General features: G+C 46.4%; 1 protein-coding gene across 15 annotated transcripts in view; it reads left to right on the plus strand.

Moving 5' to 3' along the window:
* The window catches only part of fbrsl1 (fibrosin-like 1), a 447606-nt gene that overhangs the window by 290665 nt on the left and 140774 nt on the right, over nucleotides 1-16167 (plus strand). For all 15 annotated transcript variants that reach the window (XM_090190951.1, XM_090190956.1, XM_021621864.3 and 12 more), the window contains one exon: nucleotides 12131-12160. In XM_090190951.1, the coding sequence (XP_090047077.1) occupies nucleotides 12131-12160 (30 nt within the window). The remainder of the gene's footprint in view (nucleotides 1-12130; nucleotides 12161-16167) is intronic.

The raw sequence follows: 16167 nt of genomic DNA on the forward strand, positions 1-16167 counted from the left end.
TGTATCAAAACAGAGGAGGGTAGGGTGGGGGGCCAGGAGCCGTATCAAAACAGAGGAGGGTGGGGTGGGGGCCAGGAGCTGTATCAAAACAGAGGAGGGTGGGGTGGGGGGCCAGGAGCCGTATCAAAACAGAGGAGGGTGGGGTGGGGGGCCAGGAGCCGTATCAAAACAGAGGAGGGTGGGGTGGGGGGCCAGGAGCCGTATCAAAACAGACGAGGGTGGGGTGGGGGGCCAGGAGCCGTATCAAAACAGAGGAGGGTGGGGTGGGGGCCAGGAGCCGTATCAAAACAGAGGAGGGTGGGGTGGGGCCAGGAGCTGTATCAAAACAGAGGAGGGTGGGGTGGGGGGCCAGGAGCCGTATCAAAACAGAGGAGGGTGGGCTGGGGGGCCAGGAGCCGTATCAAAACAGAGGAGGGTGGGGTGGGGGGCCAGGAGCCGTATCAAAACAGAGGAGGGTGGGGTGGGGGCCAGGAGCCGTATCAAAACAGAGGAGGGTGGGGTGGGGGCCAGGAGCTGTATCAAAACAGAGGAGGGTGGGGTGGGGGGCCAGGAGCCGTATCAAAACAGAGGAGGGTGGGGTGGGGGGGCAGGAGCCGTATCAAAACAGACGAGGGTGGGGGCAGGAGCTGTATCAAAACAGAGGAGGGTAGGGTGGGGGGCCAGGAGCCGTATCAAAACAGACGAGGGTGGGGGCAGGAGCCGTATCAAAACAGAGGTGGGTGGGGTGGCGGGGCAGGAGCCGTATCAAAACAGAGGAGGGTGGGGTGGCGGGGCAGGAGCCGTATCAAAACAGAGGAGGGTGGGGTGGGGGGCCAGGAGCTGTATCAAAACAGAGGAGGGTGGGGTGGGGGGCAGGAGCTGTATCAAAACAGAGGAGGGTGGGGTGGGGTGGGGTGGGGGGCCAGGAGCCATATCAAAACAGAGGAGGGTGGGGTGGGGGGCCAGGAGCCGTATCAAAACAGAGGAGGGTGGGGTGGGGGGCCAGGAGCTGTATCAAAACAGAGGAGGGTGGGGTGGGGGGCCAGGAGCCGTATCAAAACAGAGGAGGGTGGGGTGGGGGGCCAGGAGCCGTATCAAAACAGAGGAGGGTGGGGTGGGGGCCAGGAGCCGTATCAAAACAGAGGAGGGTGGGGTGGGGGCCAGGAGCTGTATCAAAACAGAGGAGGGTGGGGTGGGGGGCCAGGAGCCGTATCAAAACAGAGGAGGGTGGGGTGGGGGAGCAGGAGCCGTATCAAAACAGACGAGGGTGGGGGCAGGAGCTGTATCAAAACAGAGGAGGGTAGGGTGGGGGGCCAGGAGCCGTATCAAAACAGACGAGGGTGGGGGCAGGAGCCGTATCAAAACAGAGGTGGGTGGGGTGGCGGGGCAGGAGCCGTATCAAAACAGAGGAGGGTGGGGTGGCGGGGCAGGAGCCGTATCAAAACAGAGGAGGGTGGGGTGGGGGCCAGGAGCTGTATCAAAACAGAGGAGGGTGGGGTGGGGGGCAGGAGCTGTATCAAAACAGAGGAGGGTGGGGTGGGGTGGGGTGGGGGGCCAGGAGCCATATCAAAACAGAGGAGGGTGGGGTGGGGGGCAGGAGCTGTATCAAAACAGAGCAGGGTGGGGTGGGGGGCCAGGAGACGTATCAAAACAGAGGAGGGTGGGGTGGGGGGCCAGGAGCCGTATCAAAACAGAGGAGGGTGGGGTGGGGGCCAGGAGCTGTATCAAAACAGAGGAGGGTGGGGTGGGGGGCCAGGAGCCGTATCAAAACAGAGGAGGGTGGGGTGGGGGGCCAGGAGCTGTATCAAAACAGAGGAGGGTGGGGTGGGGGACCAGGAGCTGTATCAAAACAGAGGAGGGTGGGGTGGGGGGCCAGGAGCTGTATCAAAACAGAGGAGGGTGGGGTGGGGGCCAGGAGCTGTATCAAAACAGAGGAGGGTGGGGTGGGGGCCAGGAGCTGTATCAAAACAGAGGAGGGTGGGGTGGGGGCCAGGAGCTGTATCAAAACAGAGGAGGGTGGGGTGGGGGGCCAGGAGCCGTATCAAAACAGACGAGGGTGGGGTGGCGGGGCAGGAGCCGTATCAAAACAGAGGAGGGTGGGGTGGGGGGCCAGGAGCCATATCAAAACAGAGGAGGGTGCGGTGGGGGGCCAGGAGCCGTATCAAAACAGAGGAGGGTGGGGTGGGGTGGGGGGCCAGGAGCCATATCAAAACAGAGGAGGGTGGGGTGGGGGGCAGGAGCTGTATCAAAACAGAGGAGGGTGGGGTGGGGGGCCAGGAGCCGTATCAAAACAGAGGAGGGTGGGGTGGGGGGCCAGGAGCCATATCAAAACAGAGGAGGGTGGGGTGGGGTGGGGGGCCAGGAGCCATATCAAAACAGAGGAGGGTGGGGTGGGGGGCAGGAGCTGTATCAAAACAGACGAGGGTGGGGGCAGGAGCTGTATTAAAACAGAGGAGGGGGGGATTGCGTGTGTGGGTGGGTGTCTCTGATGGGGGAGGTGCTTGCTGGTTGTGGTGGTTGTGGTGTTCTCTGGAAACTGTGAGGCGAGAGAAGAGAGGAGACAGACAGGGGAGAAAACAGGAAGCCAAGGGGTCCATATGAAAGATGAGTTGCTAAAATGACGCCGTAAATCTGTATTTTTCTCTTTCTCTATCTCTCCTCTCTCCCTCTCTGTATTATTCCAATTCTATCTTCCACCTCCATTTTCTCCTTCTCTCCTAGGGCTGTAGCGTATGCATAATACCGTTGTGTATTCGCAGTACCTTAGCTGCTGGCTTTTTGGCCGCTTGTTTTTTCCTCATGAATAAATGCTCCCCCATCTCTCTCCTATCAGTCCCATTCGATTCTGTTCCCCCCCTCTCCCTGCCAGAGCCAGACTATTGTGAGAGCCCGCCAACACCCCCTCAGATCCCCTCCCCTAGCGAGTACTGTAAGCAAAGGCTGAGGGATTTCTAGTTGGAAGGCACAGGGCAGTCCTTTAATTTAGAGGGGGACTCTCTGGATTCATCCGCTGGGCTAGCGGTCCCTGATGGAGGCTGTTTACACGTGGTCTGGGTTTTGTAAAGCCGCGCTTGGCTTAGGTTGGCCACTTGGCCTGGCAGGATTGGGGGTCGGTCCTACAGAAGTAGGATCTTAATTTGAGCAGCAAATTAAAATAATCCTGTAGCAACAAGAAATGGGAATTATTATACTGAAAAAAAATATAAACGCAACATGTAAAGTGGATTATATACAGTGCATTTGGAAAGTATTCAGACCCCTTGACTTTTTCCACATTTTGTTACTTTATAGCCTTATTCCAAAATGTATTCAATACCATTTTTGCAACATCAATACCTTATAATGACAAAGCAAAAACAGTTTTTTTGCAAATGTATTAAACATTTTAAAAACAGACATACCTTATTTACATAAGTATTCAGACCCTTTGCTGTGAGACTTCAGGTGCATCCTGTTTCTATTGATCATCCTTGAGATGTTTCTACAACTTGATTGGAGTCCACATGTGGTAAATTTAATTGATTGGACAGGATTTGGAGAGGCACACACCTGTCTATATAAGGTCCCACAGTTGACAGTGCATGTCAGAGCAGTGGCCCCGCCAGTGCCCGGGTATTGTGTGTAGATTGATGAGTAACAAAATGTGGAAAAAGTCAAGGGGCCTGAATACTTTTTGAATGCACTGTATGTCGATTATAAATGTGGATTATAATTGATGGACATTTTTGTAGGGGGTAATACATTTTCCATAAGGGAAAATCAAGTCTGAAATTTAATAGTGGAAATTAAGAACTTCATAAGCCTTTTTAAACCTCAAATACACAACAAGTTTTAAATGTCCTGCATTGCAGGAACGTTCTCCTGCAACACAGTGATCAAATGAAGAGCCTTCATCTTTATATTGTTCTCTGGATGATTTACATGGCTCCGTGCTCCAGCTCCCTATAGTATGTCAGCTCCTCAGGTCCTCCCAAAGAACCACAGTGTCTGTCTAATGGAAAGAGCCCTATCTCTCTCTTATACGCTCTACTCTCTCTCTCTGCTCAGCTCTCTGCTTGTACAGCCATATCAGAGGTCCCCAGCTCAAATATAGTTTTACATCAGAGCCGGGGCCTTTTCTTTTCGTGGTCGATATCATTTCCGCCTGCAGAGCTTTTTTCTCCGAGCCTCCATCTTCAGCTGGATCAATACCTCCCTAATCCCCAGCCCTTGGTCTGACCCCTGGTAATCACCTGACTTCCCATGCAGCCCCCAGGCAAGGTCAAGGGTCAAATGGCTGTATAGATCTGAGCCTTTGATCAAATCAGAGTGCCCGGTGGTGCACTCACATGCAGGTGCCAGGAAGGGTCAAGAGGAACTACTTTATATATCTTTGTTTTCTCTTCTCAAAGGTTGAGAAGGTTGAACGGTGGTGACACTGTTAGTCGAGTTGTGTAAAGGGTAGAAGCCCAGTGTTAGAGACCATGAACCCTGTGGTGCCGGTAGACTATTTACAGTGGGAAAACATAACCACTGGCCTCTCTCTTCCTTTCTATTCAAAAATGAAAATGTTTTGTTTGCTCCAGCTTTGGTTTACAGCAACTCAAGGCATTGTGCGCTCTTCCGTAGCGCGCCCAGAAGAGAGGTTTATTTGTTGCATTTTCCCCTTGTTTGTTATGCAATCAGAATAATCTCGGCGTCCTCTCGACCCCCCAGCCTCTACGATGACTCATCATCATGTTGAGACTGAGAGGGGCATGCAAGAAGCATCACCTCCATGAATTATGGATGTCTGAATCCTGTAGGAAGAAGTGCTTAACATGCTCTGTGGTGCTCTGTGATACCATGGAGACCTCCCGGGCTGCTGCTAACAACATGCCTGGTGGTTGGTGTCCTGGGGCACTAGGAGCGGTGGCAGAGGCAGGGTACCCCAGCAGGAACAATATCTGCATCCTAAATGGCACCCAATTCCCTTTATAGTGCAATACTTTTGACCAGGGTCAAAAGTAATGCACTATTAAGGGAATATAGTGACATTTGGGACGCACAAAATATATCACACACCTCATCTCCGGAGCCACAGGAGGGAAATTGAGGTGGAGGAAATTGTGTTTGTTTCATGCGTAAAGCTACCATTGGATCCCAATGTATCTGGATGAGCCATTAGGCCAACACAGAGTGCCTCTGAGATCTCAAACAGTATGGAGTCTGTGCTTTTCACCACGCCCTCCAATAATAAACCAAAATGGCCATTTAAGACACTGTCTGAGGAGAACTGGCCCTGGATTTAGACCATTCTCTCTGACAACATGAAGATGCCCAACTGTCTCACCCTGTTGGCTTTTCAACCATGAATATGAGGTCTTATCATAATCTGTGGGTGGTTAAGTATTTCTGAGACTATTTTTGTTTGGCTGAGGCACAAATATTGATAGTTTCAGTATAACCTCACAGTTACATTTTTGGAGAGAAAGCTGACAGTGAAATTTATGCACTACAAGCCTCCATTCTTGTTTTGCTTCCTTGTGGATATCACACAGCCAGGGTGGCCCCAATCAGTATTCAGGCAGACAGCCCCCAGCAGACATTGATGCTGTGCCAGTATTTATGTTGCCGGGCAAGTTTCTCCCTCTCGTTCCAAGGCAAATTCATTGCAAGTCTCTTCAGAATGTGACAGGTGGAACTGTGTGATTAATTTGGGCAGTCGTTTTTAATGTGCTCCGGGACGCGCAACTCTTATTGTCTTCCCCCCACACACGTCTATTACGAAATCTGCCAGAAAAATGTCAGGAATAATCATCCGGTTGGTTCCACCCCTGTCTCCTGTCTCGTCCTCAGCCCTGCTGCTTCATTCCAGGTCTGAGATATGAGGTTGTCATGGGGCTAGCCTAGCACTAAGACCCAGACTGGACTGCTGTTTCTCTGTCTGAATAAATCCCCCGCTCCCAACGTGTTGAAAGCTGCGTAAATGTCAAAAAAATGTATTTTTTGGTGTGGAGGAGAGGAGAGGGATGGGGAGGCTGGGGGAGAGGAGAGTGATGGGGAGGCTGGGGGAGAGGAGAGGGATGGGGAGGCTGGGGGAGAGGAGAAGGATGGGGAGGCTGGGGGTGAGGAAGGGGTAGGGGGGGCAGAGAGACTGAACCATCCCGTAAAGCTAGTCCCTGGTTACATGCAGTTGCCAGGTGCAGATGTTGCTGCTCACTCTGCCTGCCTCCGAACCGGTAGCCAGGTATTCTCTCTCTTCTCTCCTTTTTTTTTGTTGGATGGGGGTTGTTTTTGAATATCCGTGAGAGGGCAAACCTACTGGGGCCTTGCTCCTGTCAGGGAACTTTGTGAGCAACATATCTCTCGGCTTTTAACAATGTCCCCTCTGACTGGTCCAGCCTGCCGTCATGCTGTTGGTGTGTTTGTGGTTTTGCATTTTCACCATTTGGCTAATGTGTTCCCTCTTCTCGCTTGGCCCTAGCTGGCTACTACAGTACAGAGGATGTTCTCTCAGTTCAACAGTGAGGGAAGGGCGAGTGCTGCTCTACCCAGCCACTTTACAACCATATTGTTCAGGATGGCATTGGCCCAATTAGAGCTGTCCCCGACAACAACAAAAAATCTTGGTCGGCCGAGAGTCGTCTGTTCTTTAAAATGTGTATTTTTCCATATATAGACACACCCTATGTTTGAATAAAATCAACTATATATAGGCTACAGTACTTTGCCTGATTCTTTAAGTACTGCAATTAAAAAGTATGACACACAAATTACTAAGGAGGGAGACCGAGATCAATATAGCCTAACCAGTTAAAAAGAACTGTTCCCGACCCGAACCACCCACTCCCGCTGCCCGCTGCTGCTGGCCTTTGCAGATTCCGACATTATGCTCCAGAAGTTGCCGGTTATAGGCCACACCAGTGGTCGGCAACCTTTTCCATTTGGAGTGCCAAGTTATCCTACCATTTCTACTGATCTGCGTGCCAGTTACGATTTACATATGCACATTTTCATGGAACAGTTTTATTTAATTTATAAAAAATTCTTCATATCTCAAAATCAATTTCATGTGGTTAATCAACATTCTATCTAAATGAAAATGATACAAATCTAAAAGTAACTTATATTGCCAATATGTAAAAATAGCCTACACAGCCAACAAATAATAACATTGCAGTCCACAGGTAGAAAATATCCTGATAAAAATAAATATCCTATGAATCACATTGGCTATACATACAAGGAACTTGAAACATTGTATCAACTATTAACTTGAGTTTCCTGGGCCAGTGAGTTCCGGACTGACGGACAGACAGACACAGCTGCAGGGTATTTGCGCAAGGCATAAGAAGTAATCAGGAAGGTCTTTTTTATGCCATTTCCACAGGATCAGAGCATGACATTTTTTTCAGATTTCATGCTGAGTAGTTATCAAAAGGGAGAGAGCTGGAAAGATGTTTCAAATAGGCTACGTTGAGGAACTATTGTCATTCTCTATGGATGTAAAAACAGACTTAGTTTACTTGCTTTGAGAAGCTCCACAGTGAGTTAAGACATTCAGAAATAGTATCAGATCCCCAAATGGGCACATTTTTTTATCCTACATTTGTGCATCGGCCATGTAGTCTAGTTACATGCATAATCAGGTGTGTGTCCTTACTCAACTTTGACAGGAGCGCTCCAAACAAAAGACAATGAATAAATTGACAACTCATAAATGGAATGAAATAAACCAATGCTTTTTTGTGTACCCTAGATATTTTTTTCGACTCCTACAATGACAACGGTAAGACTGTTATAGCAATATATTGAATGCATTAACAGAAATTACCCTAACCAAACAAACATTGTAGATGGCAAATGATGGTAATTATTGGTAAATGTACTACTGGTGATGCTTGTGTGCCATCCCCGCGGCCTTCACAATGGATTAGTCCACTCAGACAGGCGTGAATCAGACAGGTGTCTCTTGTCCCACAGTTGTGTCAAGTTGGTTGGATGTGCTTTGGATGCTGGACCATTCTTACACACTGGAAACTGTTGAGCGTGAAAAACACAACAGTGTTGCAGTTCTTGACACATACCGGTGCGCCTGGCACCTACTACCATACCCCATTTAAAGGCACTTCACCCTCAGAATGGTACACATACACAAACCATAATACACAAACCATGTATCAAGGCTTAACAATCCTTCTTTAACCTGTCTCCTCCCCTTCATCTACGCTGATTGAATTGGATTTAACAGGTGACATCAATAAGGGATCACAGCTTTCGCCTGGATTCACCATGACTATGTCATGGAAAGAGCAAGTGTTCTTAATGTTTTGTACACTCAGTGTAGACTCAGCAAAGGCCTATAATACTATGTAGTAATAGCCTGGAGCCATGCTAGCTAAACACCTCCCTGATAGAACCCCTCCATCTCCTCTATGTTTTTAGTGTTTTGTTCTCATTTTTCACTTACCTCTCCTACCCAAGTGAGAACACCTTTCCAGAAAAATCACATGATTTCACATGAACAGTTCACATGTTTTCATGTGCATTTTCATGTTATCACATGTTGCTTTAAACATTGTCACATGTTATCACATTAACTTCACATTAGATCACGTGTTTTTGGAACCAATCACGTGTTCACATGTGAAATTCATGTGTTTTTATCCATAAGGGTAACTCCATCCTTTACAGTCTGCTGCAGGAGATGTTTCTTAACGGTTTGGCTGTGGGGGGGGGGGGGGGGGGGTGAGAGCTCTGCTTTGCTATTTTGCTATTATTTTCCTCCTTATCCTTCTCCTACTATCTAGTCCTCTGTGGCCTCCTCATCCTCTACTCGCATTCTCATCCTCAGTGAGACCATCCTGCAGGTGTGCGCTTGGGCATTTCAGCTGCAGCCAGAATCCTCCTATTCTGTTCATCTCCAATGCCCATGCAGGTTTTTAGCTCGGCTCCAACAATAACAGTGGGAACTAGCATTACTGTGTGAGGCGCCCGGCTGTTGTGGTGCACACTAAGAACACATTTCTCCCAGGTCCCTGGGTATGATCTCAAACCAGGATCTATTTACTTCCAGGCTCATTGTCAACAGGAAAATCAAGCAAGGAGAAAGGCTGGTGTTTTTTGTTTTGTTTTAAAAATGACTGAGTGGTAAGAGAAAGACAAATGTTGCTTCATTACAGGTTGTGTTGAGCCAGTAACAGGCTCATCTAGGTAGAAATATGTGACAATCCATTTGCTGAGAACCCCCGGCGCTGAATGGGAGAGTGATTGACAGGGGGCCTAAGCCACTTGTAGTTCTGTAATGCCCTGTACCTTTAATGAATGTATTTTGACAAGCAAAGCCCTGGAATTATGGTTTGTAAACATTCCCCTGAGAATGTCTTTCTCTAATCCTGAACTCACTCTCACACGCATGCACATGCACGCGTACATACATAGACACGTTCACACACACATACACACATAATTGATTGTACACAATGGAACATTCACATAGGCTTTGTGTTGTAAAATGACATTCTAATGTCAAGGCCTTTTGATTATCATATATTTCCCTCTCTTTCTGTTTCTCTTTCCCTCTCTTTCTGTTTCTCTCTGAATCTCTCTTTCTCTCTCTAAATCTCTCTTTCTCTTTCTCTCTCTGAATCTCTCTTTCTGTTTCTGTTTCTCTCAGAATCACTCTTTCTCTTTCTCTCTCTGAATCTCTCTTTCTCTCTCTAAATCTCTCTTTCTCTCTCTAAATCTCTCTTTCTCTTTCTCTCTCTGAATCTCTCTTTCTGTTTCTGTTTCTCTCAGAATCACTCTTTCTCTTTCTCTCTCTGAATCTCTCTTTCTCTCTCTCTCTGAATCTCTTTCTCTCTCTGAATCTCTCTTTCTCTCTCTGAATCTCTCTTTCTGTTTCTCTTTCCCTCTCTTTCTGTTTCTCTCAGAATCACTCTTTCTGTTTCTGTTTCTCAGAATCACTCTTTCTGTTTCTCTTTCCCTCTCTTTCTGTTTCTCTCAGAATCTCTCTTTCTCTCTCTAAATCTCTCTTTCTCTTTCTCTCTCTGAATCTCTCTTTCTGTTTCTGTTTCTCTCAGAATCACTCTTTCTCTTTCTCTCTCTGAATCTCTCTTTCTCTCTCTGAATCTCTTTCTCTCTCTTTCTCTCTCTTTCTCTCTCTGAATCTCTCTTTCTCTCTCAGAATCACTCTTTCTCTTTCTCTCTCTGAATCTCTCTTTGTTTGTTTCTTTCTCTGTTTCTGTTTCCCTCTCTGAATCGCTCTTTCTGTTCTCTTTCTCTCACTCTCTCTCTTTCACTCACTGCCTCTGAATAGCATCAACGACTTTGATTAGTTCTAGAAAGGAAATCAATGCATTAATAATTATGTCCCCTCTTTTTTATCGACCTGACCTCCAGTTTAAATGTCTCAGCTCCCCTTCTCCTGTAAGAATGGTTCAATATGGGAGTTTAGGACTTCACCATGGCCTTAAGATGTTATATAGACAGATATAACAACCACAGACACACACAGTCACTCATGTCATGTTGAGCCACAGAATCTCTTGACTTACCTCTGTCCCCAGTCAGGAGAAGTCTTCTGAATGAGATGATTTAAGGGCAGGAGTGTAGCTCTCTGGAGAGATCTTGGCCTCTGGGCGGTAGCATACCTGGGTTCAAATACTATTTGAAATTATGTCAAAAAATTTAACTGGGCTTGATTGAGTTTGCCAGGGGCAATAGAACCAATAGAGCCGTCACAAAAGTGCAAACGCACCAATCTAGCACTCCAGGCAGGCTAAAGCAAACGCTAAACGTTTTTGATAGATTTTGAATATTATTTGAATCCAGGTCTGGACTGTAGTGCTGATTGCTCCGCGTTACTTAATTATACATTTAGACCCACCATGCTACAACACAATGGACCGCTGTGTCTCCTTTGACCCAACGTCTCCCTTTGTGCCGGATCTCTGAAAAGCAGTTAAACCAAATAAAGAGGGGCACTTAAATATGTTGCCACAGAAACTTAATTGACAGATTGAAGCCAGGCAGGCAGTGTTTTTCGGGGGGCCTTCTCTTCTTCTCTTCTCTATGGCTCTTTGTGTGAATAGCTTTTCTCTTTTCTCCCTGGCTCCCCCACTGTGAGGTCCAGGAGGTCTGACCAACCGGTTCACTCCTATTTCCACAACTTCACTTCCCATTGTAGTGAGAGAGGGGCGGCCTGGACGAACATTTATTCACTTTAAACACCTAATGAACGTGAGAAACGGAAGTAGAGAAGAAATGAGAGAAGAGCTTCTGTGCCTTGTAAAGGAATGCCAGTCATGGCAGGACACAGGTGGCTAAAGAGGTTGTGGCATTCTACAGAATTAGGATCTTAGTTGTATCACTTTTGGTGATGAGAATTTTCCTGCACATTAGGAAATGCAGATGAGCTTCATAATTGACATAAATTCTCTGAAAACCCTGTTCTAACACACGGTTATATTAACAATATTGCACTTTTCATGTAGCCTAATTTTGGCCAGCTTAACCACTGATCAAACAACATTATGGACTAAACGTTAAAATCCTGTTGCTGCAGAATTATATTGCTGTGACAATACTGATCTAATTAAGATCCATACCTGTAGGCTACCTCAGTATATTCTATATACAGAATACTACATTTATACTACATCTGTATAAACAATATGCAGTATACTATACCATAATTGCACATTTGCATTTTAAAACGTGTAGTCCTTTTCAGAATCAGACTTGAAATGCATTAATGTTAGCATACTAATGAAAAATGTAGTTTATAGGATATTATGATCTAATGATGTGTGGAAAGCACAAATGATAAATTCACATCCTAATCAATATAATAATGGACAAGTTTCTGTTGAATGAAAAACCTTTACTCTATAACACTGCTTATTATTATTCTGTTTTTTTTAAACCTTTTGTAAACCATTGTATTTGCACAGAAAACTCCAGAGTAGTGTTATTGTATTATATTGTGTACTGCTTTTAAACCTTGAAAACTCTCAAACGCCACACTTTTCTCCCTTCATCTTCCCTTGTTTGTGTTGAAAGCTGTCACTGAACAAGAAGTCACGTAAAAATAACATATGCACTGATTATGAGTTTGTTGGTGGTGGTGGTTGGGGAAGGGGGGATAAAATGAATAATTTCTTATGTTTTCCTTTCTCTTCCCTTGTAGTGTGACAGCGAGAGTGACGTTGATGACAAGGTAAGACTTTTTTCTGTTCATTTTCCCCACCACATGAAGTGTACGTGAGGAGTTGTGAATAACACATGTTGGGTTCCTGACTGAAGAAGAAGAAACAGCCTTCGGTTAAAGGGAAGAGGAGAATAACAGACTCCTAGATGAGGATGAGTAGGAAAGAAACTGACAAGGAACACAGCTCAGTAAGGTATATATTTGCACTGTTAGTTTTTCACAACGCAAATGATAACACTGCTTTTATAGGAGTAAGAGAATGCTGCGTCTTTTCAACTCCTTAAACCTGTTAATGACACCCTCAGCCTGTCCACAACGTATATCACATTTTACATACAGTACAATGTGATGCAGAGAAGAACCTGCTTTTAGAATATAGATCCAAAATCGCAAACAGTGCATTCGGAAAGTATTCAGACCCCTTGACTTGGTTCACATTTTGTTTTACGTTACAGCCGTATTCTAGAATGGATTAGATATGTTTTTCTCCGCAATCTACACGCAATACTCCATAATAACAAAGCAAAACAATGTTTTTGAAATATCACATTTACAACTATTCAGTCTTTACTCGGTACTTTGTTGAAGCACCTTTGGCAGTGATTAAAGCCAAGAGTCTTCCTGGGTATGACGTTACACGCTTGGCACACCTGTATTTGGGGAGTTTCTCCCATTTTTCTCTACAGATCCTCTCAAACCCTGTCAGGTTGGATGGGGAACGTCGCTGCACAGCTACTTTCAGGTCTCTCCAGAGATTTTCAATCGGGTTCAAGTCCTGGCTCTGGCTGGACCACAAGAACATTCAGAGATTTGTTCCGAAGCCGCTCCTGTGTTGTCTTGGCTATGTGCTTAGGGTCATTGTACCTGTTGGAAGGTGAACCTTCAATTCAGGCTGAGGTCCTGAGCGCTCTGGAGTAGGTTTTCTTCGAGGATCTCTCTGTACTTTTCTAAGTTCATCTTTCCCTCGATCCTGACTAGTCTCCCAGTCCTTGCCGCTGAAAAACATCCCCACAGCATGATGATGCCACCACCGAGCTTGCCCAGTAGGGCTGGTGCCAGGTTTCGTCCAGATGTGACGCTTAGCATTCAGGCCAAAAAGTTCAATCTTGGTTTCATCAGACCAGAGAATCTTGTTTCTCATGGTCTGAAAGTCCTTTAGGTGCCTTTTGGCAAGCTTCATGCAGGCTGTCATGTGTCTATTACTGAGGAGTGGCATCCGTCTACCATAAAGGCCTGATTGGGGGAGTGCTGCAGAGATGGTTGTCCTTCTGGAAGGTTCTCCCATCTCCACAGTGGAACTCTGTAGCTCTGTCAGAGTGACCATCTGGTTCTTGGTCACCTCCCTGACCAAGGCCCTTCTCCTATGATTGCTCAGTTTGGCCTGTAGGCCAGCTCTAGGAAGAGTCTTGGTGGTTCCAAACTTCTTCCATTTAAGAATGAGGGAGGCCTCTGTGTTCTTGGGGACCTTCAATGCTGCAGAAATGTTTTAGTACACTTCGCCAGATCTGTGCCTCGACACAATCCTGTCTCGGAGTTCTACGGGAAATTCCTTCGACCTCATGGCTTGGATTTTGCTCTGACATGCACTGTCAACTGTGGGACCTTATATAGACAGGTATGTGCCTTTCCAAATCATGTCCAATTAATTGAATTTACCACAGGTGGACTCCAATCAAGTTGTAGAAACATCTCAAGGATGATCAATGGAAACAGGATGCACCTGAGCTCAATTTTGAGTCTGAGGTCATGACAGAGGGTCTGAATGCTTATGTAAATAAGGTATTTCTGTTTTTTCTTATAATACATGTGCAAAAAAATGTATTATAAAATTGTGATTATGGGGTATCGTGTGTAGATTGATGTGGATTGTTATTTTTTAAATCTATTTTAGAATAATGCTGTAAAAATTCAAAGGGTCTGAATACTTTCCCAATGCACTGTATATCACACTTTTATGTAGGTTTGAACATCATATTCAAATTAATTTCATGCATGAAAATACACTACTGCTGTCCCTAATATCCTCGTGATCGCATTGCAACTTGTATCACAGTCTTTATGTTGTTAAATGGCAGATTTCCAAGTTGCCATCAGTTAGAAATCATCTGTCAGTCTGTTTGACAGCTGTTGGTGAGTGCCTATAGAGTATTTGTAGTAATACCAATTTCACAACTGAACACTTGTTTATCTACGTCTTATGGGGTGGCTGGCTCCTTCAGCTATGGCTGCTACCAGCACCAGCACCACCAGCCAATCCACCATGAACCACCAATGGGAGCCTCACACATCTTAATTCCCCCGCAGTTTAGCAATTACCCCCTGGTAAATGAATGAGATAGCATGTCTAATCTCCTGTAAGCTTAGCTCCCAGTTCTGTGGAAATGTCTGCGGCTCTGCTCACCCTATAAATAATACATTGATAGCAGCAGCATCATTTGCATCAACTGTAGCTTTGGCAAGTAAATAGGCTTTTATCTCTTCATTGAAACAAAAAGTGAGTGAGTGAGTCAGGGAAGAGAAGGGGAGCCTCTCTCTCGCCCGTCAGTTTGACATGACAGGAAGTGGGGTTTTCAGGGTGTGTCAGTTTCCATACAGCTCCCTTGCATCACTATGGGGGAGGAGGGGGGAAGGGGAGGAACTACCCTACAGACAGAATATCCCCACTCCGTATACTCAGGTAAACCCGCCCACCCTCCCTGCTGTTCTATGTCCATACCCCACCTCCTACCCCTGCACCTGCCACATGTAACGTTCAGTGCTAATTTGCTGCATGGGAAATAGGAATGTCATATGGTTTATGCTGGTGGATTGCATTAACTACGTATGTGTTGTTCACAACATGTGAAAGCAATTGCAGAATTGCTGCAGATTCTGTGTGTTTTCTCTCTCTCTCAATTCAATTCAAGGGGCTTTATTGACATGGGAAACACATGTTAACTTTGATAAAGCAAGTCTCTCTCTCTCTCAAGGCTAATCCATCAGAATCTGGGTTTTTTGTATTTAGTGAAAGCATAGGGAATGGGGTGTGGTTGGTTCATATAAGTGCAGCAGTATTGGGTTTGACTGGCGGTGGTTAACTTTTACCAGGCCGTCTGTCCATGGGGCTTGTGAAAAATGTGCCACCGTCCATAGAAACCAGACAGAGCTTACGCCCATCCCAATGAGGCCGTTGTGAATTCCTAAAGTACTACTCTCTGAAAGGGCACCATATCTTTCATGTTCATTACATGTTCAACAAATCCAAGATGGCAGCATGTCAAGTCGTTTGTCTGTGACTAGTACATTTTAACCTACTAATAACCTATTTATTTATGGTTGAGTAACTTCCTTGTTGTGTAGTGCAAACTATTTTGTTTTTGCTGGTGTAAAGATCATGGGTCCTCCTCAACTCGGCACTTCATTACTTGAAGTTTACCAAAGTAACCCCATCTCTGGCTGGCCTGAGTTCCTCCTTCGTCTGCGGAGTGTCTTGTCCAAGCTGCTCCTTTGTGATCTTCGCCTGGCTGGCCTGAGTTCCATCCGCGTGTCTCGTCCAAGCTGCTCCTATGTGCTCTTCGCCTGGCTGATCTGAGTTCCTTCTTTATCCGCGGAGTGTCTTGTCCAAGCTGCTCCTTTGTGCTCTTCGCCTGGCTGATCTGAGTTCCTTCTTCATCCGCGGAGTGTCTTGTCCAAGCTGCTCCTTTGTGCTCTTCGCCTGGCTGGCCTGAGTTCCTCCTTCGTCCGCGGAGTGTCTTGTCCAAGCTGCTCCTTTATGCTCTTCGCCTGGCCGGCCTGAGTTCCTTCTTCATCCGCGTGTCTCGTCCAAGCTGCTCCTATGTGCTCTTCGCCTGGCTGATCTGAGTTCCTTCTTCATCCGCGGAGTGTCTTGTCCAAGCTGCTCCTTTGTGCTCTTCGCCTGGCTGGCCTGAGTTCCTCCTTCGTCCGCGGAGTGTCTTGTCCAAGCTGCTCCTTTATGCTCTTCGCCTGGCTGGCCTGAGTTCCTTCTTCATCCGCGTGTCTCGTCCAAGCTGCTCCTA

The sequence above is a fragment of the Oncorhynchus mykiss genome, chromosome 11 (assembly GCF_057628025.1).
Source record: "Oncorhynchus mykiss isolate SJ-2025 chromosome 11, ASM5762802v1, whole genome shotgun sequence".
In the NCBI taxonomy this organism is placed as follows: Eukaryota; Metazoa; Chordata; class Actinopteri; order Salmoniformes; family Salmonidae; genus Oncorhynchus; species Oncorhynchus mykiss.